Source organism: Anser anser (assembly GCF_964211835.1).
Source record: "Anser anser genome assembly, chromosome: 1".
Classification (NCBI taxonomy): domain Eukaryota; kingdom Metazoa; phylum Chordata; class Aves; order Anseriformes; family Anatidae; genus Anser; species Anser anser.
In genome coordinates this window covers 77,275,878-77,298,802 of record NC_139720.1, presented here as the reverse complement: position 1 = coordinate 77,298,802, position 22,925 = coordinate 77,275,878, and the positions used below count along the sequence as shown (strand labels likewise).

The following is a 22,925-nucleotide window of genomic DNA, read 5'->3' as shown; positions in this document are numbered from 1 at the left end:
TCTCTGATGTGAAGGCCTAATTAGTACAATTCTTTACATTTTAATAGATTGAAGTTGCTTCTTTTGCCTTTTGTAATGGATTTTTACGCTATCAGAGAGTCCAAGACCCTTCTACTTTAAGCAGAAAAATACTGAGTCATCAGAACTGGGCTTTTCACACCAAAGGAGAAGTGCATCTCTTAGACCAGCTCCTTAAAGAAGCATTTGGTGCCTAAATCTTAGTGAAAGAGACCAACAAGCCTTAGGCACCTACATATCCCTGAAGAGCTCAGTCTTGTTCTTTTCTTTATCACAAGCATGCATAACAGTGCAAGCATTTGTCTGTAGCTCATTTATATTTGCAGATACAGCGTGTGCCTGCACAAATATGTGAGTCAGATTCCAAAAGGCAACTGAAGTGTGTTATTGCTTCTGTGCATGAATGCAAGCATTCAGTGCATAGCTTCCATCAATGTGCACCATGAACATATGAACACTTGCAGTATTTTGCCCTTACATTTGCATGCACCTACATTTATAAAGATGACTTACATCAGATTTTTTTCTTCCCGTTTGTTTGCATAAGTGTTTAAAGTCTCAAGATTATGATAGCCTCTATTTGTGCTAATATTCTAAAACAGGCTGTAACCCTTAACTGATATTTTATAGACAATGTGGAAGTAAACCAAAGGGCTAAAAGCAACGTGTTGGTTTTGTACATGGCCAGGTCAGAAAATAGCCACAGAATTTGGAAAATTGCATGGTCTGCAATCTGGAATAGATGCTACTTCACTGTCTCTGTTGACAGGGTGTATTTTACACTAACCTTCCACAGGTGGTGAGGGGAGCCCCCATATCCACTGGATTAAGTTGGGTTACCCCTGCCTGTGCCTGCACAGAGCTGATCTCAGCTGTACTCTCTGGCCATGTGGGAAGAAAGCTACTGTTCCTTTCCAAAACCTTTTTATCGCACCTTGATGAAAGACACTGTGCAAGAACATGAATGTTCTGTATTGTAAAATGCCTTTGACACAGCTCACATGAAGTGTGGTTTGTCGTTTTGTTGTTGTTGTTGTTGTTTGTTTGTTGTTGTTGTTTTTCTGTCCCTTCTGCCTGAAATTAAATTTGAAGGCATACCAAAAAGTAAAGCAAGGGAAATTAATTAGGTTAATGATTGTTTGCTCAAAATCACTGTTTTCCTAGTCTGTAGCCCAAGCATATCGGACTGTAGGTTTGTAGGGCTGAAACAAATGTTCTATGGCTGCTGTATTCTGCTAAAATAATATTATGCCACTTGAGTAACGATGAAGTCTGTGAACACTGAGTGAAACCTTTTCTTCTTACCTCTGATGCCAGTAGAATCACTCCTGAAATCTGTATTCAACTCTGTTGACAGAATCCTTCTGGCTCCTTCCAGATGAGGGTTTGCCCACTGACACATGAGACCACAGTTAACACTTCTTGGTGACAAATCTGAATTCACTATTCTTTTCTTACATTTACCAATCTGCATCAAGCAGTTCTTGGCATTGTTAATACAAACACTGCTCAAAATTCTTTAGTTATAACTATTTTTTCAAAGCATCAAGTCATTTAATTTTAATATCACTTTCATGCTGCATTATATTTTATAGACTATTGAAGTCAGTTATCAGTAATGTTATTATAATATAAAATATTTTAAAACAGTGCAATAAAGGCTAAATAACTGGAGATCGACATTCTAATTGTCTGTTAGTCTAGTAGTCAATACTGCAAAAGGCATTCCAGCTCTTACAATAAGATATAGGTTATTTGTTACTGGATTTGGAGATTGTTTGTAACAGGCAACATAAAATAGAATATCATAAAACAGAATACAGCATGTGTTCTTTCAAAGTAGAAAATATTATAAATTAACAGGTAAAACATGCTCTTTTGATAACCAAGCTTACTTAAATATGTTTTTTCCTAAACAATGTATATTCAACAAAACACACTGCAATTGGCTTTCCTTTACATTATTTTTTTCCATCAGTAAATATCCTAAAAGATAGACACAGTATATTTTCTTGCTTTTCTAGATAGTCTGCCCTAGAAACTGAAATACTTGATCTTACTGTATTTTAATATCACCTTTCTAAGAATTGTAACAGTGGATGTGAAGGTTGCTTCTGCAAAATAAGCTGTGGTGCACATCATGCACATAGGGTTAGACCTTTAATGCATGTTCCTAGTTCCCACTATATAAAAGGACATTTTGGCTAAAGATAAAAAATTCTTTAATAAGATTAAGATGATAAAAAAGTACTTAATAATATCAAACTAATCTCTCACAGCCAAATTTTTGGACCAATGTACTACATGTGAGTAGGACTTGTCATATAATCCTTAAAAATATTTTGATTGTGTTTCTGCTGTTGCTTGATGGTTATTTTTTTTGGTAACTGTACAAGTGGTCTAGATGTTTCAAACCACAAACTAATGCATATATCACGTATCCAGGAGAGATTTGTATTGTACACCATACTATACTGAAGTGCATAACATCAGGCCTAGAGGACCATTCCATAAAATCTCGTGATTATTAAAAAAAAATTCACTCTTCTTTCTCCTCCCTTCACGTTAGATACCTCAGTTATGTTGAAGTCCTGATTAAATACAAAAAGAACAAACATTGTTAAGCAGTAAAGATTAATAGTCTGACAACCCATTGACAGATATGTCTAATGACGTTTCTATTTTTCTGTTAATAATTAATGTCTTTTTTTTTTTGGTAGAAAGTTCTTTGAAGGAATATGGAATGACTTCACAAATTTAAGTGGCAGATATCAGGGAAAGAAAGTAACTCTAAGGCTTACATTTGATCTTTTCTTTTTTTTGTCTTTGATATACTTATCTTGAATAGCAAGGAGGATGACAATTACACTTGTAATTAGAATATTAATTTAGTTAGTAGAACTCCAGTGAAGAGTAAATGCATTACATGTAGTGATGACAATTATGTGAATTTTGTGTAAGTAATGAAAATGGTAATTAAAATATCAAAAATTAATTAAAGACATAAGAATTCACCATTACCATTTCCCAAATTTGCCATTGATGGAATGCCCAGAATAGCATGTGTTGTTGTTTCTAAAAGACGACATGCATTTTCCTAAGAAGGTAACTTAGCTCCTATCAAACTGTTAAAGTGCAGGTCTCTGTAGCTGTCTGGTGAGATACAGATGTGTAGGAGTGCCTGGGTGCAGAGGTGACCACCATCTGCTGTTGTGGTCTGGATTGCCCCCAGCAGCAGTGAGGATGGGGGCACACTGCAGGGCAGAACATGTGTAACACCCATTCAGACCAGGTCACTCTGTCAGTGCCATAGTTTCAACAGGAGAGAAGAGGTTTGAGAAAATTGCACTCTAGCTCCTAATTCTAAATTAGTTCAATGGGATTTTTGGTCTGTCTGATTCCACCTGTATTCATTTATTTATTTATTAATCTGGTTGTTTCATCTTCAAGTTCCAAAACATCTTTAAAATTTGGTCTCTGCTACCTGAATAACCCAAAGTTTGTCTGTGACATACATTCTACTTGCCTACAAACAACAAAAAAAGAGAATTACTTCTGTGAAGCGGTAAGCCTGAAAACAGCCTGTTAGCTCTAGTTTGTCCCCATGCTGCCTATTTCTCTGTACTACACTTATTGCCATTGGTTTTGACCAGCCTGGCGTATTCTCTAGAAGTCAGCAAACATTTATCTGCCCCTCCAGTACATTTGTACATTTTTGGCACCATGGGAACATTCTACCTTACTGTTGAAGTGGCACAAAAGGAAAAAAATGAGAAAAGAGAAAAAAAAAATACATGAAGCAGACAGACAGTACAGACATACTAGCTTTTCATTGGTTAACTTGCTGGGGCAGGGGCCTGTTATTACTGGGCTGTACTTAAAATGTCTCTGTGAACACTCAAGAGTGCTTGGCTTAGGTTATAACTTGCAGGCATTTGTGCTACTTGAAAAATGACAGATGCTTTTTTACAGTGTCAAAAGCTGCTGCCCAAAGTGCAAGACAGCACTCTGCAGACCATGGATCTGTTAAATAAACCTCTTTCTTCTTAAGATTAAAAGGGCCTCAGCAATATCAGTACTCCTCTGACAAGGCTCAGAGATATCCATTGGCTGGTGTTTTAGTGCAAGAGTCAAGATATTGCACAGATTCACAGAACTGAAGGCTCAAAAGGACCACTAGATGATTTAACCTTACCTCCTAAAACAGCCCACTGCTTTCACCTTTTTGAGTGCAGTAATTAGTGATCAGCTGAAGTATAATCATCCTGAAAGGCATCCAAGAGAGAGAAAAAAATCCAGATAAATTAAATTAAACGATATTCTTCTAGGTGTCTGACCATATTTTTTCGCTCTCATATCAGAAGCCTTTGGATGAGGTGGTTTCACACCTACTGTGAAAGTAAAGGTTATCCAGGAGCAAGGGCTTGAAAGGTCAGACCCTTTCCTGAGCACACATGTGATGAAGAGCAATATCTACATACCAGTATGCTTAATCTGTATTTGCATTCCTGTGTTCATGGGTTGAGAAAAGTTTTAGGCTTTAGAGGTGAAGAACCACAGTTACCAAGAGTAGGCAGAATTTGAATTTGCTGTGAAGAGTGTCTGAAATCTGCTGATACCTACATCATGTTTGATGCTTTGTCTACTCTACAACACGCTGCAGGAACCATTTGGGCATCCAGACAAGAATGAAATAGAAGTTGCCACATACTGCCAAGGAGGCCTCTTGGTGCATTGACACCTTTCTCTCTGTTTTCCAGAAAAAGGTAGCAGACCAGCCCAACCGGAGTCCCTCAATATGGTTAGCAATGTACAGTGCTTTTGGACGACCGATTCTTCTCAGTAGCACCTTCCGTTACTTGGCTGACTTGCTGGGTTTTGCTGGGCCATTATGCATTTCTGGCATTGTCCAGGGCTTCCAGAACACAACCAATAACACAAATACAACAGAAAAGGTAACCCGACAACATGGATTAAAAGATTTTGTTTGGCATAAGTTCTTGATTGATATCAGGTATTTAATACTGTATGTTCCTATATGCCTATGATCATCATTGTAATGTTTCATTATTACTTTCAAGCAAATCGAGTATTTTTTTGTGAGAGACCATCAAGTTATAGACCTGAGTAGTGAAAGTCTTGGGTATGAATGCAGCACAGGTACAGAGATAGTGCAGGCTTCCCCCAGCAGCCCAGCTGTCTGCCTCTTTGTGGAGTCTGTTCTGAATTTCTGGGGAGAAGGAACAGTTTCTGTGCATCTCTTCAACTGTGCCTCCTCATTTCAGGCAGGACACCTCACTGGTAGTGCCCCAATGATGGATCCAGCAAGGAAGAGTCTGGGGATTCTGCCTAATTTCTGTCCATCTGTCCATTTGTCAGTCATTGACACTTTGAACAATTTGCAATCCATTTTCCTCTGAGAAGCCAAGAGTAGTCACCCTCTATGACTGATCATTCTGCTTGTTGCTGTGATGAAATACATTGAGTATGTGCAAAGTTGAAGACCATCCATTTTGTTCAATAGAATCCTTTCTTCTAGAGATGCACACAAGTTGCTAGTTCACATATCATTTCAAGTTTCACTGAGACTGCACTTTCAGATATCATCTCTCAGAGCGCTGAGCAAACCTCTGATGCAAAACATTTTCTGTCGTAAGAACAGGAATTTGTTAGTAACTAGTGAAAACATAAAGACAAAATTTATTTTACTAGCTGACATCAGACAAAACACAAAAAAGGTATTTTCCTTTGTCTTTTTTAGGGTATGGAAATACAACCATACACTTTATATAGTGAATGTTTTATATTTGAATGAGCAGATAGGTATGTAATGGAATAAAATTTTCCTCTGCAGATAAAGCATTTGACTGTCGTCGCTATCCAAGCATCTTCTTGGCTGCTTGCTCCTAACATTCATTTTCTTGACTGATTCTCTGAATTTGGCTTTAGACTCTCATCCAGCCATTACACTGAAGAAGCAGAGTGTAACTGTGCAGCTTATCAAATAAAGCTTTTTATCATCTTTGAACCTCCACATGTTGGATTTGAGCCACACAGTTAAAAGGCAAAGTACATCTTTTGCCTCAAAAATAGGTGGTGTTTTTGTTTTGTTTTGTTTTATTTTTGCTTGTTGAACAAACAAGACATTTTAGTTTGGAAATGATCATTTCTGGATCTAAAATTTAGCAACCTGTACCTTTTCCCCTTCCTTTATCTGTTGCACTCTTTGGTGAAGTGTTTTATTTGGTTGCATTTTAATCACCACTGCCTAAAAGGAAGATTAAAATCATTGGAGAACTTGAAAGTGCTCCAAAAGGCTGGCTTGGTGACAGACAGTCACTATTTCTGTTGGATATATTTCAGAATACATTTGCTTTTAATTTACAGATTTTGATAAACTTTCCCTTGGTTGTTCTTGCTGTTATGTTTTTCTCCTTTAAATTATTTCTAGCTTCAATTAATGTAAATTACTTGAATTTTATGTTCATTCTGCCTTACTTCTTGAGAACCCTATATATATATTGATAAAGGTATCTAAAATGGTAGTTTGTTATTGTTATCCCTACTATGTAGACATGGGGAAGTTAGATGCAGCAGAACATTGAGAGAAAATATTTATCTGACCAATTATGCACTTAAGCAGCCCTCATTTCAAAGAGTCTTGAGCTGGTAACCAACTCAGTCCTATTATTTCAGCAGGATTTAGGTGTCTTACAGACTTTGGCTCTTTGGAAAACACCATTAGGTACTTACAAACATTTAAGTACCTCCATGACTTTTGGAATTTTATGGTTTAATTTGTACAGAAGATGTCTGACTGGGGATGGGAAATGATTCCCCCCCAGCTCCACGACGGGTTCAGGCCAGACCCAGGCTACTCATCCACTGTGTGTCTCTGACAGAGGGAGGAGAGTGGAGTGAGGTTAGAATAGAATAAAACAGAACAGAACAGAACAGAACCAGAACAGAACAGGAAGAACAGAACAGTTCAGTTGGAAGGGACCTTCTAAGATCATCTAGTCCAACTGCATGACCACTTTAGGGCTAACCAAAAGTTAATGCATATTATTGAGGACATTATCCAAACATCTCTTGAATATTGACAGGCCTGTGGCATCAACCACCTCTCTAGGAAGCCTGTTCCAGTGTTTGACCACCCTCACAATAAACAATTTTTTCCTAATGACCAGTCTGAACTTCTCCTGGTTGGGTGACCATGGTGAAGTGCGCCTGCAAGCTCAGGGCACCTCTCTCCTCCCTGGAGTCCTCTGGCAGGTTAGAGCAACCCAGAGCAATGAAAGACTCTTTAAGAGTGTAGGTACGCAGCTTACCTTTCAGTATTTCCCAGACCTTTCATCTCAGCATCAGGCTGGGGATTTCAGTAGAACAGGCTTTTCCTTTCTTCTTTTTTTGTAAGAATTCCAGTACATCCTGCTTCCAGCTGGATCGAAAATGCTAAAGGAACAGCCTTCCATGCAGTATTTTGGTGCATTTATTTCCTTCTCTGGCTGAAACAGAGCAGCACAATGAACATAAAAAAACAGAAAAGGAAAACAAATTAAGTGTTTTAAACAAGAATTGTTTTTCCTCATAGAGACATTTACATGTCATTTCATGGGAAATACTGGCAGCTAAAACATTTCTTTATTCAGAGTTCACAGGTGAAATAGACTATATTTCTGGAAGGAATTGCTTCCATATTGTACAAATGCAACATACTCAATATTGCAATATCAATGCAATAAACCAATCGTGTTACAGAAAATACTATTTCTGCAACTTCTTCATGTGCAGGTAGAATAAGCTTTATCTTCTGCTGAGTGGTATTTCTATCCTCCAACTCAGAATTCAATGGATAAACTAATGATAAACCAAGCATGGTAACCTCACTGTCCCTTTTCTGCTAAAAACAATTTATTTCAGAACTGCTTGAAATTAGTGTGCTAAATCTTTAGAACAGGAACAGACAGTTTAAATTCTGCCTAAATGATTGTGATATGTACAACAGTAAGAGCTATAATTCCTGTAACTTTCCCATATTACTATCAATATAGTTTATTCTAATGCAGAACAGACAATCCCTCCTTTGCCATTGTTGTCATGTTTTTCCTTTTCTTTTCAGTTGAAGGATCCATCAAATTCATATCTCTCCTCAGAGGAATTTCTCAGGAATGTCTATGTTTTAGCAGTTCTCCTCTTCCTGGCCCTTATCCTGCAGAGGACATTCCTGCAGGCTTCCTACTATGTGACTACAGAAACTGGTATCAACCTACGAGGTGCTTTACTGGTGAGCAAAGATGTTCCCATGATCTGCCAAGAAATTTACTGACATTAGCTCCCACTTTGTACTTTCATTTATCTTTTTTTTTTCTTTTCAAAAGACTCAGTTAATAATAATAATTTGAGAGAAGATATGCACTGTATTTTTACACAGAAAACTAGAAAATGTAATATCACCGACAGAGCCAAAGTCATGGTAGCAATTCCTTTCACTGAGAACTAGACACATCATAGTAATACGGAGAAGTTTAACAGTCTGTGCATCTAAGAACATATCTCTGCAGATAGTATTAGTTGTATGAAGATAAGCAGCATTATTCAGCATACTGATGTTTGAAGCTCTGTGTTTGCCTTGTTCATTTGCTTATGAATTTATTTTTGCTGACTGTGAACAGAGTCATCTGCCATATCATTGGCTGAGCTATGTTTTACTGGAGAGCTGTCCATGAATCATGAGTGGTGATTCTGAACAGTTATGCCCTTTTGCACAGAGCCCTGTGGGATGAGACAGGAGTGATTCATCTCCAAAATTGTCTTTAAAACCAGCATCTATTAACCCTCTGTGAAAGTCATGCTTATGAACTAAAGCCAGCAGCTCCAGCTCAAATTGCGGGCTGTAGCTGGAACATCCACAAACCAAACTCCTCAAAAAGTATCAGGACTTTGAGCAGAACAGAAGTTGGACTGATGTTCTCCCAGGTGTAACTAACCACAGGAGTATTGTGCCGTTGTGGAGGCTTCTCTTTCTGTGTGCACAGTGACTGATGTAGCTGTTTTAAACATTTTCTCTCTTCTCTCAGGATAGAGGGTATAGACTTGGTGAAGAAAGAGTACCTGATTATTTCCTTATGTTTTTATGATTCCTGGTTGCCAAAATGGCGGTTCTAGGATCTACCTTGCTCACAGACAAAACAGGGCAAAGAGTACAAATTATTTTTAAAAATTCCCTAAAGCTGCACTGTGTGAAATTTAATCATAGCAGTGACTGGGCTCACAGCATTTGTCTTTAAAATTCTTGTAGGTAGAAGCCCTAATTAACCTTAAACCCTGTTAAGCTCCTACAGATTTTATGGAAATAGATGGCTAGGTACAGGAGAGAAATGCAAAGGAATATAAATCCACCCTGTTCAAAACTTCATAGCTTGAATTCAACTATTTCACTGGAAACAAGAATTTCTTTGACAGTGCCCAGAAAACCAGGCTCACCACGTGTTTATTAAAAAAAGATCTGCCCAGTCTCCTCAATGTTGATGTTTTCTTGTCATTTTGTTCTGTTTTAGGTCAGCATTAAACAGCAAAGCTTTTGGAGTTTTTAAAAGTCTGTTCTCTCTGGTTCTTTTTCTCATTCTGTCTCCATCTCTCTTTGTCTCAAATGAGAGTCTGTGCTAGGTAATCACTGATACTGAAATGTGAAACATCCTGCTGCTGCTATTGCTTTATAATGACATCATTTTCATATGTGCCATTTTATTCCTTTCCCACAGGCAATGATATACAATAAGATCCTGAGACTTTCCACATCAAACTTGTCCATGGGAGAGATGACACTGGGACAAATCAATAACTTGGTAGCCATAGAAACAAATCAATTAATGTGGTTCTTGTTCCTGTGCCCCAATCTGTGGGCTATGCCTGTTCAGGTAGAGCATCAAAGTAAGGGCCAAATGTCAGGATCCTCCAACCTGTTTGAAAAGAGTATACATCTTCTGTGAGACTAACACCAAATTCAGAGGGGAACTGCTAGCACTGGACTTCATGCTCATTTTCCTGGAAGAGGACTAACAAGCAGAAGAGTGGCCCATCATCTCCTCCAAGAACTGGGAGGCTGTCTCTTTAAGGGCCGATAAAGAGAGGATTTATTTTTTTTTTTTGAGTAGGATTTTGCTGTCATTGATATGATCTGTGGCTTTAAAATTATGACCTGTCATCTTTTCCCTGCTCATCTCTCTTCCTCTACTGACACAAGTCATTGCTTTTGCTTCTGCCACATAGCAGCAGCATGGGCATCTCTGCAGTGCCAAGTGTTGCATTTGCAGTGCCCACTTGTAACTGCACTTTGTGGCAGGAACAAAAAGCAATTGAATTATGCTCTGTGACTGATGGCAACACCAACAGTGTGCTGCATAAAATGCTCAGAGGTGCTCTGACACAAACACCTGGTTTTTATCAAGGCTGGAAAAAAAGGAAAAGCAGATGTGTAGGAAGGAAAGGTAAAAATTATTAGCCTGAAAGAAATCTTGAGAAGTACATAGATAACTAAGGTCCTAAGCCACACTCATTTTCCATGAAGCTTGAAACCCTATAGCATCTTCAAAATTTTAGCTTCAGGTGGGATTGGCATGCTCCTAACCTATAGGTGACCCCATCAACACCAAACAAGTTAAAAATGGGATAGAAGCCATTCTTTTTGCCTGGAACTGCGTCAATAATTGATTATAATAGACAGCAGTAAGACTACTGCTAATGGAAACAAATATTGTTTTTATGTGTAGATTGTAGGATATGGTAGGGTTTAGAAGGTCATAAAATAACTAATAGAGAAAAAGACCAAAAAAAAAAAAAAGTTTGCATGGTAACAGACCTTAGAAATAATGCAGAGGATTCCGTCTTAAGTTATAAATCAATAAAAAGAGGTTTCCATTTCACATCCAGGTTTATTTGGAAGTGTTGCTGTTAATATTGGAGTGTTACTAAATGAACAGGCTGTCTAGTTCCACTGAAGGAATGTAATGGCCTTCCTCGTCAGTACTGTAAAAGGCTGGTGTGAGGAAACTTCTGTTCTTGTATTTCACTTTCAGGGAATCAGTAGGCAGTGAACACAGGGACAACTTGATCATATCTTTGTCCAAGAATGAGCATAACATCACCCAGGAATTAGCACCTGATGATGAATTTAGTGAGTGTCTGTGGCCTGGGTTATACTAGTCTCCTTCTGTGCTTAAGCACTATAAATTGTAGTGAGTACTTTACAGCTCTGCTTCAACAATAAAATCAGAAGGAAAATACTATTTCCTTCTCAAAGTGTTATGCAGATGATGTCAATGGTACTGTTATTGTGATAATGTGTCTTTATGCCTGTTCAGTTCAATTGGCAGCTCTTTGAAAAAAAGAAGAAAAAAAAAGAAAAGAAGAGAACGAAATAACCCTTGGTAACTGTGGGCTGGATTAGAAACATACTGCTTTGGAAAAGATGATGGAACTATCCTGTCTTGCCTTATGCAAAAGAGATGAGCTTCCAGGGATGTCCCAAGAAACAACAGTTGTAAAGGCTGCCCATTCCTCAAGCAGAACAGCTTCTAGCAAATACTGAATTTATATCGACCCAGTGTGATCAAATGTAGTGTAACTGGCCATAGCCTGCTGAAAACTGTCACTAACCTTAGGAAATGTATTGTGTCTCCACCGATATATTTGGCCTACTATCATATGCTATTTTGCCCTACTAGGGCAAAAACTCATTACAGGATTGGGCCTGCAGTAAGGATTTTGGAGTTTACCCCAAGTAGAAATTATTACCTGTAACATTGTACTATTCTGCTAAGAATAAGGCATCTAGGTATGTTAACTTGCATTACAGATGCCTAGAAATGTAAATAATGCTTTCAAAATGTTGAAATCCACTGATTCTTATTTTTGATACTGTATAATAGGGCAGATTTAAAGAGAGAGCTGAGTCACGTGAGGGAAAGCAAAACAAAGTGGGGAACAAGTTCTTTGTGTCCTATTATCACTGAGGATCTTTCTGTACCATAAAGTGAAGCTTTATATGAAAATACTTATGTTGTAGAGCTTGTATTAACTCTGGCACCAGAATCACAGTAATTGCATCAGAGTCATTCCCAAGTAAACCTTTGTGGGTACTGTTCCTAAACATTTTGTAGTGCTCAGCTAGCACCTTGGTACTTTCCTACAGAGCTACATGGTATTGATGCACAAGCTCATGCTTGTGTCACTCCCAGCACGTCTGCTTTGTGCTTCAGTGCCTGTCTTAGACATGCCTCTGTCTGCAGTTGGAAGAGGACCCATTGTACAGAATGCAAAAGTGATTCATGACAGTTCCATGACCTTTGAATGCTTCCAGCTTGATGTAAGGAGCTCTAGTGTAAATAAGACTTGAGGCCAGTGATTCTGTCAGATGCCTTGGGGCAAGCACCATCTTTTTTGGTGCTACTTCAGTTCTTTGGAATCATTGTCTGGAATTAGGACTACCAGGCACCAAAACAAACTGTGCAGTTAATGTCAGAAATAAAGGCATCTGGGTTCATTTCCCACACTTTCTAAACATGACCTTCTGAAATAAGGTCTAACTTAATTCCTAGGAAACATTTAGCTGTTTATTAGAAGAATAAATATATAGATATATTTGCTATCATTCCCGTGTATTGAAATCTACTTTTCCTTCTATATTTCTTTTTTTCTTCATAGATAATAATGGGTGTAATCCTACTCTATAATTTGCTTGGAGTGAGTGCCTTGGTTGGTGCAGCGGTTATTGTACTGTTAGCTCCAATACAGTACTTCATAGCTACAAAGTTGGCTGAGGCTCAGAAGAGCACACTGGTAAGTAATTTATATCTGGGGCAAGCCATCACTTAATTCCATCATTCTTCCCTTTCTGTTTCTCTGTGGCTCAGCAGCCCTTCCTGTCTGAGAAAAGCACCTCAATGTTTGTCAGAAAGAATCCAAAGAAATTGTGTGGGCCTTGACTTGTCCTCTCCACAGAGAGTATTTTCACCCAAATGGCACAGTTTTCTCTGAATTCAGTTCCATGAAAGGATGTTACTCCTAAATTCAAATGTTGTATTTCATGGGATGTTACCAAATAGTACAAATGACTGATAAATTATGGGAGTATGTTATTAAAGAATGTGTACAACCCCCCTCTGAAATGGCTGGAGGTTACATTCTCATTCCAAGCCTTTGCATTCTCTAAAACTCAGCTAGCATTGCTGGATTAATATCTATTTTGCCCTCTTCAATGCTGTGAGTTTATTTTATCATCTAATCTAGTTTACCAGTTGCACGTGTTTTCTGATACTTTGTCTAATGTTTAACCTTATTCTTATGGTCCTTGAACTTTTTTGATCAGCCTTTGAAGTATGAGTCCTCAAATATTTAGAGATCATTGTTACCTTAATATTCAGTAAGCAAATTATAGCTAAGTGTATCTACTCTTCAACATACTTCAATCCTGTTGAGTTATTGCAGTTTATAACAACAGAGGATTTATCTTCTGCACTGTTTCAGAAGTCTTTCTTTCACCATTTCTGAATCTTTCTTTTTGCTCTCATCTGAATTCCTTCTGACTCATAAAATCTTTTGGGTTATGATTTTACCTGCACATATGAGCAATGTTTTCTGGTGAGGAACAATTAGGTAAATACATGAATAAACGTCTCACCTATTTTCATGACCATTCTGTATGAATCCCAAAATGAATCTTGTATCAGCAATTACACATGTGTAGTTTTCCGTCTGTTCTTATGGACACCATCGACCTACTAATCCACCTTCCCGAGTTTCAACCTGTTTGAGGGATTCAGGTATTTTGTTTTATTTCTCTTCTCATAACAGAGTCACTTAATTTTCCCTCATGATTGTAAGTATTTTAATATCTCCAAAGAACCTGAAATTGTATGTTGCCTTACTCTGTTTGACTACTGAAAGCCTGTGCAAAATCACAAATAAAATTATAATTCTTTAATGAATTTTACAAGAGAATTAAAGGGAAAAAAATTCTCATTAAAAATACAAAACATTGTCAATTTCTTATCCTTGTTTTCTTTTGAAATAAAGGACTATTCTACTGAGAGATTAAAGAAAACCAATGAAATACTAAAAGGCATAAAGTTATTAAAGCTCTATGCCTGGGAGCACATATTTTGTACTAGCGTAGAAGAAACAAGAATGAAGGAACTCACCAGTCTGAAAACATTTGCTCTTCATACATCTCTTTCCAGTAAGTAACTGTTTTTAGCTCTTGGAAATGCATCCTGTTCCTCATGTCAACATTCCTTCTGACTTCAGCTACAGTGAGATACAGCTGTGTCTATGACATTATTCTGTGTGGAATGTATTACAATAAAAAGACATGACAAATATATAGCACAGAAACTTGAGAAGACGTCTTGTTGATTTTTGTAGTAAGTTTTCTGTCACCTTAATTATGACATTACAACTACAAGTTGTTTTATAGCAACATATTATTTGATATTTATATAAATATATTTGATTACAGCAAAGATAAATTAGTGTCTAAAAGAAATTGTATTCCTTGTACTGAGGAAGAGCTGAGGGGATAATGTTTTAGTTATGTTGCATAATAATTGTGCACATAAAATGTTTTATCCCAGTTCACTAAAGTATACAAATGAGATAATTCTTTGGCTTTTTCATTTGTATGTTTAAGACCTCTCTGTCACGGAAGGAAATTTCTTCCTGCAGAGGAATTTTCCCTTGGGAGTTTTAAGTACTTGAATTGGAAATATCTGGATTATTCTAGTGCCATACAACTAATTGTAAGAATGTTTTTTATATGTCATGTAATCTGATGCCTATTTTATCTCTCTTCCCCAGTTTTTATGAATGCAGCCATACCAATAGCAGCTGTTCTTGCAGTAAGAAATGCTTTTTATCACTTTTTCTTAAAAAGGGGGAAAGAAAAAGAGAGGAGGAGAAAGAGAACAAGGACACTGGTGTTATTGTAGGACCATTGTTAATGGTCGTAAAACCAGCACGAGTTAATGCACGTGTGCTGGCTGGAGCATAGCATGACATTAGAAATGCCCATTCCCAGTACTGGTATTTCACCAGCTGTAATTCAGAAAAAATGAAAGGCACATTTTAGAAACTCAGAAGGTCTCGTTTTGAGAGCTCTCATTGTGAGCTCTCATTTAGGTGGCTTTGCTTTTCTGTTGTCTAGCAGTGAAAAAGCATTCCTGTTACACAGTGCATTGTAAGCCTCCATTTAAGTATTCACAAAAGCATACTACAAAGTTTAAGGAGAAATAAATTTTGTTTGCCCTCTGGCCAGATCTAAATCTCAGCCTATTCGCTACAGTAGTTATGGCCTGCTGGTCAGTAAGAATTCTGCAGAGACCAAATTCTGGCCGTACTCAGAGAATGATGATGGTGTGTACCAGAATTCAATGAAATATGATTATAGTTCTGTATCTGTGAAAAAAGCGTAACATTTAGTAGATTTTTTTCTGAGTTGTCTGTTTTCTCTAAACACTGAAATCAGCTACAAAACTTTACAAAACTAAATGCCTTGATTTTACAAAGATTTTTATTTTTCATTCTTAATTGCATGAGTCACTTGAAATTACTGGCAAATGTTTAGATTCTTTTTTACTTTAACAGGACTCACCTTTTTCTTCAATTTTCTGGAATTCCCAGCAAACCGCGATATGTAGTTCTTTGCCTTGTTGAAGTAAAACATTTTGTTTGCTTTCTTTGTTTTCAAGAGCTTTTATACTAATATGCTCTGTTTTTCTGATGTGACAGACATTTGTGACTTATGCATATACCAATGACAAGCCACTGCAGCCTGCCCAGGCCTTTGCATCACTGTCATTGTTCCACATCCTTGTCACACCATTGTTTCTGCTCTCCACTGTGGTTCGTTTTGCAGTCAAGGCTATCGTAAGGTAAGCAGTCCTTGTAGTTTCTCCAGCTCTTAACATCTACATTCATTAATACAGCAGGAAAGGTGCTGGAGAAAAAGGTTGTTCCTACCTGGTCACCTGGAAGAGGATTTAGAGGTGGGACTCAGAATGTCTATAAACCTGAGAGAAAACAGAGTAACCATTTCTCTTCACTGCATGATACAGAGACAAATAAGTTTTCTGTTCTTTTTTATAACTTCACTAAGTTTCTAAGTCTGGATTCAGAACCAGGCCAGTCTCTCTTGTGTTGAGGTTGCTTCTCTTCTCACATTGTTGCCACCTATCATCGCACTCACATAGTACTTTTCTGGGCTGTAGCCAACACAGAGGATGATAAGAGAGGCTGGGTTGCAGCTATCTAGCAAGGCTTGCCTTGCTGGTGCAAGGAAGAGCAACAGGCTGAACTTGACCTCCACAAAGGATACATTGTGCGTTAAGTGAGAATTTAGTATAATCCTCTCTCATTGTCTAGTGATAACATGGACTCTCTTTGGAAAAAGAGTGATCGGAGGAACATTAGGCACCGAAGAACTAATTATGCAAGAGCAACAGCACTACAGAACTTTTCTTATAGAGGAAATTCTGATTTTTTACTGCCATTCCCCTGAATGACATTAAAGAGGTGAAGGAGAGGAAGCAGAGAAAGGCAGAAATTTGGGAGTTTAGTCTCCAAGTGCAAGAGATCTTCATGTCAGGACAGCAAGGAAGCTGGCACGAAGTGGAAAAATTAAAAAAAAAAAAAAAAAAGAAAAAGGAACTCATAAAATGTGTTGCTTCATCAGAAGCATGTGTGTGCCAGGCATACACTTCTGCAAGTAACCTGACAAAACAGCTTCCTTCGTGCTGGGGTACAGAACACTTAATCTCAAGGAAGCTGGTTGGTAGTAATTCAAATTTCAGATCTTCAGCTATTGCATCAGTGGTCTGTATGGAAAGAATCATGGTCATAGGGCAGTTATCTAGATGTAGACACTGCCAGGCTGTCCGAAGAGGAACAGACTGACATCTGATGGGCAGTAACATATCAGAGGTCAAGCACTAGCAGGACATGAAGATCAAACTAGCCTTCCCACCTGGAAGTTCCTTAAAATAAAAATCAGTGTGACTTCAGGCTACACAGCTGTAATTTACCAGCACCACACTCACTAAAAAACAAAAACAAATTAAACAAACAGTGTTTATTTTTATCAAAGCAGCATCAGAGCCACATGAGAGATTTTCCCTAGGTTGAAAATGATTTCTGACTAGTGGAAAATATCAAGTCTGCCTTATAAATCATCCTAGCCTATACATCTTTGTACTATATTTACACAGCCTTGATATCAAAATGGTGTGGGCATTTTCCTTAGCACTGCTGGCTATCCCTCGGGACATTATTTAAAAATATATTTGCCAAAGCAAACTTTATCCTTTGGCAATCTTCTTTGATACCGTCTTTCTCCCATGAGCATCACATCCCCCAAGTAAAGAATGAAGAATGCCTTCTGTCAGTTAAATATATGTATACAAGTATGCACTCATTTGTGTTACGGTTAAAACACTAATAGTTTGGTCAGAATCTCCATTTCATTTTAAAGAGTAGTTCTAGTAATACAAAAACTTTTGAGGGTACCTGTCCTCTTTCAAACACAAAGTAATGTTTGATGTCTCATTAGGCAGATGATTGGAGCAAGGTTTCTTATCTTCTACAAGATAAATTTTTGCCTGATGCAGATATACTTATGAAAGTCTGAAATTCTGTTATGTGAGTTAGACATCTGAAGAACAGGTATACCAGCAAGAGGAAACAATGACAATAGCAGTACATTCTTGCTAACCACTACCTCTGTAGCTTGAACAGCTACTGGTTATTCCATACAAAATGCTCAGACAGGTCTTGAAACAGGTCTGCTTTCCCATTTACAGGTTCATGTTCAAATCATTGATCTAAAGGCATATATCCTCCTGCTTTCTCCTGCACCTAGATCTTAGTTTTTGCAAAGTGTTGTAGCTTCACCATGGCAGGTGGGAGCTTATGTTCATCCCTTCCTCGGAATGATGGAGCCAAGTAATTATGGCAGTCTTACAGGAAGTGGGACAGAAGAAAGATCAAGCCCTTCTGTGATGAAGAATTAAATGAACCTTTGTGGTGTATTTCCCAGGAAGCAGTTTTACGAAGTAGGCATAGAGAACTCTTTCTGTATTTCTTCAAAGCTCGTCATGGCTGTGTTGTTTTGTGTGGTGTTGAGTCCTGTTAGTATGTAGTTTATGCCAAAGCTGTGTTCAGGATGCACCTACTGCACTGATATTTTCAGAGGTAGGTGAATGACTCATTTATGCATCCTGACTGTGTGTAGAAATGGCAGAGGCACAGAAGAGAGAAGTCTGCTGAGATGGAAACCATATTCACAGGGTTCTAGCAGCAAGCACATGACTTCAGCTCTCCTCTTCATTTCCAGCTACCACTGCATTTATTTCATCTGTCCTCCTGATAGGTGAAAATTGCCCCAATGGCAAGTGAAAACTTGCAGACAGTTGATAGGAAGAGGAAAATATCCCTCAAACTTTTATTGAAATATTTTTGGTGTATCCTGCTGGCTGGACTGTAGATAGCTGGAAAAGTACCTGTGGAAACCTGGGCTTATTTAACTCACTGTCCTGTGGTTGTTTTGTTGTTGTTGTTGGTTTGTTTTGTTTGTTTGTTTGTTTGTTTAAGTGTACAGAAGCTGAATGAATTTCTCCTCAGTGATGAGATTGGAGATGACAGCTGGAGAGGTGGGGACAGCTCTGTGGCTTATGAATCCTGTAAGAAGCACACGGGACTTGTAAGTTCTCTTTCATGACACTGAATTTCAAAGCAGAGAACCCATACAGCCCAGGACAAGGCCAATGGCCTGGCTGATAGGGTTCAGTTTTTTTGGCTTCTTACCTGACGTTACTGTTGACCAGTTTTATAACTGTCCCAGGTGCAATTCCTGTGTTTACAAGGATTGTTCTGTACATTGACAGTACAATCCATGGTACATTGGGCATTTTTAGGTAGGGCAACTCCCTGCTCTGGGAAATTCAGGACTGGAAGTGGAAAAAAACAACACTGAAGTTTGTGAAATAGGAATTCATTCCAAAATGCTGTTGCTGGAGTGCTAAAAATCTAGCGAATTTGGGTAAAATTCGAGGAATAGTTCTAGCCAAGACAACGACAACAAGGAAGATGATTTAGGAAAAGACATTTTTTCATTTCAAAATTTTTCTAAAGCTAGATAATTCAACTGTTTCAAACTGATGGTATCATTTAAAATGTGACTAGAACTCGAAGAAAGCAACAGAAAGAATTAGCACAAAATAAGTTTTATTTTGAGCTGAACTAACCTTTCCAACCCAAAACAGCATTTTTTTTTCTGGCTTAACAATTATAATAAAGGAAATAAAACCAAAATTATTTCAGTGTTTATTTTGTTTCTTTTGTCTACCTACTATGCCTATTCAGCTCAATACAGTGCTGCTTACAAATACCCCAGGTAGTTCTAAACAAGCTAGTTCTACAATCACAATTATGCATTAGTGGAGGATTCTGCACAAGTTAATATAATATGCTTTTCACTGTTGCATCTATTTTGCTTCCAAGAACCAAGCTGGTAACTCTGCGTGTCTGTAAGTCACTCTGTGTGTCTGTTAGTGACTTTTACTGACACAGCTTTGTTTGGAGCTACCTCAGGTAGGGCAGATGCACCTAGTAGTTTGAGGAGGATGACAGAGCTGCAATTTGGGATGGTTACGCATGGGAGACCAACATCAAAAAGATCAATTCCAGTTCTTCACTTAAGGATGTTTAAAACATTGCAATATATACAACACAGTATAGTGTTTTATCACACATATTGAAAAGCACTCTTTTCTTCTTGTGACAAAGAATGGTGAGAGGAAAGGGAATGGACTTTCTTTTTTCTACGGAACCAAATGCTTTCCTTTCTTGAGAATTCCAACTTTTCTCTTCTCTTCACCTCACTATTTAGCACACCAAGGCCATCAACAGGAGGCAGCCCTTGAGGTATCAGCTTGAAAGCTATGAACAACCATCAAGGAGGCAAACACGTCCTGTGGAAACAGATGACATCGCAATCAAGGTGGTTAAAAAAATCAACACATACTCTCCTCCTGCTAAGTACTACAATACTAGAAAGCACCTAATTGCTGTTCCTCTTCCAAAGGCAAATTGTCCATTGCAAGAACAAGAAAAAATAAAAATAAAAATATAAGCACTTTATCCAAAAATAAAATGTGAAGAATTGTCTTCAGACCACCTATTTACAGTGTTTCCCTGTCTTTTCAGGAAACAAGAGGCATCATGAGTCTAAAGGAACAAAAGCTAGATAATCTGATTTTCAGAAATTAATACAGATTTTTTAGAGTTTCCCTTCATGCACTTCTTTTTCACTCTTAGAACCAGGATCAAAATTTTGTGTCATTTTTTGTCGTTTATTCTGCCACATTATTTTAAGTTATTTTGGACAACTTTTCACCACAAATGTCCTTGTTCTCTTTGCAAATAATGTTTCATGGATCTGTTAACTCCAAAGGAGGTATGCACATAAAGGCCAGGTTCTACTGGGGAATATTTTTCTTATGTCCAGCATGAACCTTGAGGATATTTAATGTGTACTTTGGGAATCCATTCACAATAGGCCATATATCACAATATGCAGAATTACTCATTCCTTGATGAGCTATGGTATTTAGAATGTCACCTGTGAGATCTTGTGATCATTATATTCAGTGTTTAATCTTTTACTTGACAGAATGAAAGTGTTCGGTACAGCTCAAGATCACAACTTTATTGCCTTTCATGCTGTGTATATATTTGTGTATGTAACCTTTCTTATTCCCAAACATTTCTGAGTTTGACAATCTTTTCTAACCTAACTTGCATTTTTATGTGTCTGTGTGAGAATACCTCATCATTCCTCATAGGTTTTTTTAGTAACATATTTTAAATACAAACTAGACATTCTAGATTTTGCTCCTCATGTTTCTGTATCTGACATGATAATTGTTTTGTAGGTGACCAATGGATACTTTTCATGGGGAAGCGGTTTAGCTACGTTGTCCAATATAAACATCAGAATCCCAACAGGTATGATAAATGCACATCTTAAAAATGAAATACGTAATATCAGATTGCTAATAATTCCATTTCTTGATGTTGTGAAAGGCTCAAAAATACACATTTAGTTTTTTAAAAGAAAAAATTAAGATTAAAAATATACACAAAGTTATGAATTATATTGGGCATGGAACTTTGTCATCAATATAAAGTACTATATATACACAGAAAAAAAAATGTAGTTTTTATACACCTGTATTGTTTATATTACTTTTATAGTTACAGGAACAACATCAACACTAAGAATAAATGTAAAAAGGATGGTTGCAGAAAAATACATTTTTTTATTTTTAATAGGAAAAAAAAAAAAGAGAGAACTCCAGACTTCTTCAAACCACAGGTCCATCTAGTCCAGGATTTTGTTTAAGCAGTGGCCACCAGTTGGTGCACAGGGACACAGCAGTCATATATTGTACTTCTCCTCTCATTCTTCAATGTTACAGTCTCCCAGTACACAGCTGTTTTCATCTCAGTGCATTCTTTGACCTTCATGCAGTTTGTCTTTTGAGGAATCCTGAATGAATTTCTTTTTCAAGTAGTTTTCTGGTCTGCCTCCTCTACATTTCTTGCATCCACAGCATCTTTTGGCTAGGACATGCACAGGTTTACAGAACATTGATTTGTTTTGGAAAACCTATGTAGCAAGTGCAAAAGCTATTTTTTACTTTGATAATAGTGAATGCTATAAAATTCCTAATGCTGGTCTGGTGGTATTTCATGTTATTAAATAAGATTTTATATATATGCATATATATGAATATATATATATTATATCCTACTGTTTACTTTCAAAATAGTTTGTTCCTTTAAGCTGACACATGTTGGATGTCACATAGCTGGTTAGTAATCCTAGAGTACTTTATTCTATATAATCTTTTTCACAGTAGCATTAGGTGTCCTATACATGAATGAACATCCCTTTGTGCTGGTCCAGTCCCACATGTAACACCAGGAGCAGGTCTTTGCTCTAAGGAGTTTACAATCCAAGGCCACAGGTTCACAAGTTTGGTCAGCCATTCTAAGAGCTTACATACTTTGGAAGGAATGAGTCCGTTAACACATTATCTGGCAAGAAGCTCACCTGGCAAAAGCAACAAATAACACACTTTGTGATTTCAATAAGTTTGTGGCAAGATCTAACACCATTACCACCATAGGGTGGGACTGCAGATGGAAGAGGGGGGGGAGGAGGAGGCAGGAGGAAGAGTACAGCAAAGGAGAAAAGAGTAAAATGGATCTTCTTTCAGATGCAAACACTTCTGTGATTGGCCCAAATTTTCATGGAATCATGGACTGAATAATTACTGCCCAGCCAAATTATCATTTGACCCTAAATAATTTTCACAAAATAATACATTCTCATACAATGTATGATAATGTATGTCAAAGCAATATTCTTGTGCTTATGGGACTTGGTGTGTACTTGTACTATCCATTAAAGTGTATTTCCATAGTTGAACAGATGCAATGCTATCTAATTACATAACATATACTAACAAATTTAATGAACTATCTCAAGTGCTGTAGAATGGGATCTAGTTGGGCCTCATGGACTTGAGTAGTTTTTTTGTTTGTTTGTTTGTTTGCTTTTTAATGTGTTTTTTGTTATTATCATAGGTCAGATGACAATGATTGTGGGTCAAGTTGGCTGTGGCAAGTCATCACTTCTCCTTGCTATACTGGGAGAGATGCAGACACTGGAGGGAAAAGTTCACTGGAGCAAGTATGTATCATATAGCTATTAATTGTTTTCATTCAGGAAGGAGGTAGCTGGATTTTTTTGTGAGAAATGTAAACTTCATGTCTCATACTGCTTCTTA

At 37.5% G+C, this 22,925-nt stretch overlaps 1 protein-coding gene across 12 annotated transcripts in view; it reads left to right on the top strand.

Annotated features, from left to right (window-relative positions):
• Positions 1–22,925, top strand: part of ABCC9 (ATP binding cassette subfamily C member 9) — a 74,786-nt gene that overhangs the window by 15,014 nt on the left and 36,847 nt on the right. For 11 of the 12 annotated variants that reach the window (XR_014581783.1, XR_014581784.1, XR_014581785.1 and 8 more), the window contains 11 exons: positions 4,779–4,973; positions 8,141–8,305; positions 9,783–9,938; positions 12,724–12,858; positions 14,095–14,257; positions 14,875–14,915; positions 15,805–15,947; positions 18,661–18,769; positions 19,958–20,068; positions 21,003–21,075; positions 22,723–22,828. Coding sequence is in view for 9 of the 12 variants with exons in the window: in XM_083829357.1 (XP_083685483.1) it covers positions 4,779–4,973; positions 8,141–8,305; positions 9,783–9,938; positions 12,724–12,858; positions 14,095–14,257; positions 14,875–14,915; positions 15,805–15,947; positions 18,661–18,769; positions 19,958–20,068; positions 21,003–21,075; positions 22,723–22,828 (1,397 nt within the window). In the remaining 3 variants the exon portion in view is untranslated. The remainder of the gene's footprint in view (positions 1–4,778; positions 4,974–8,140; positions 8,306–9,782; positions 9,939–12,723; positions 12,859–14,094; positions 14,258–14,874; positions 14,916–15,804; positions 15,948–18,660; positions 18,770–19,957; positions 20,069–21,002; positions 21,076–22,722; positions 22,829–22,925) is intronic. The other variant, XM_083829360.1, reaches the window with a different exon arrangement.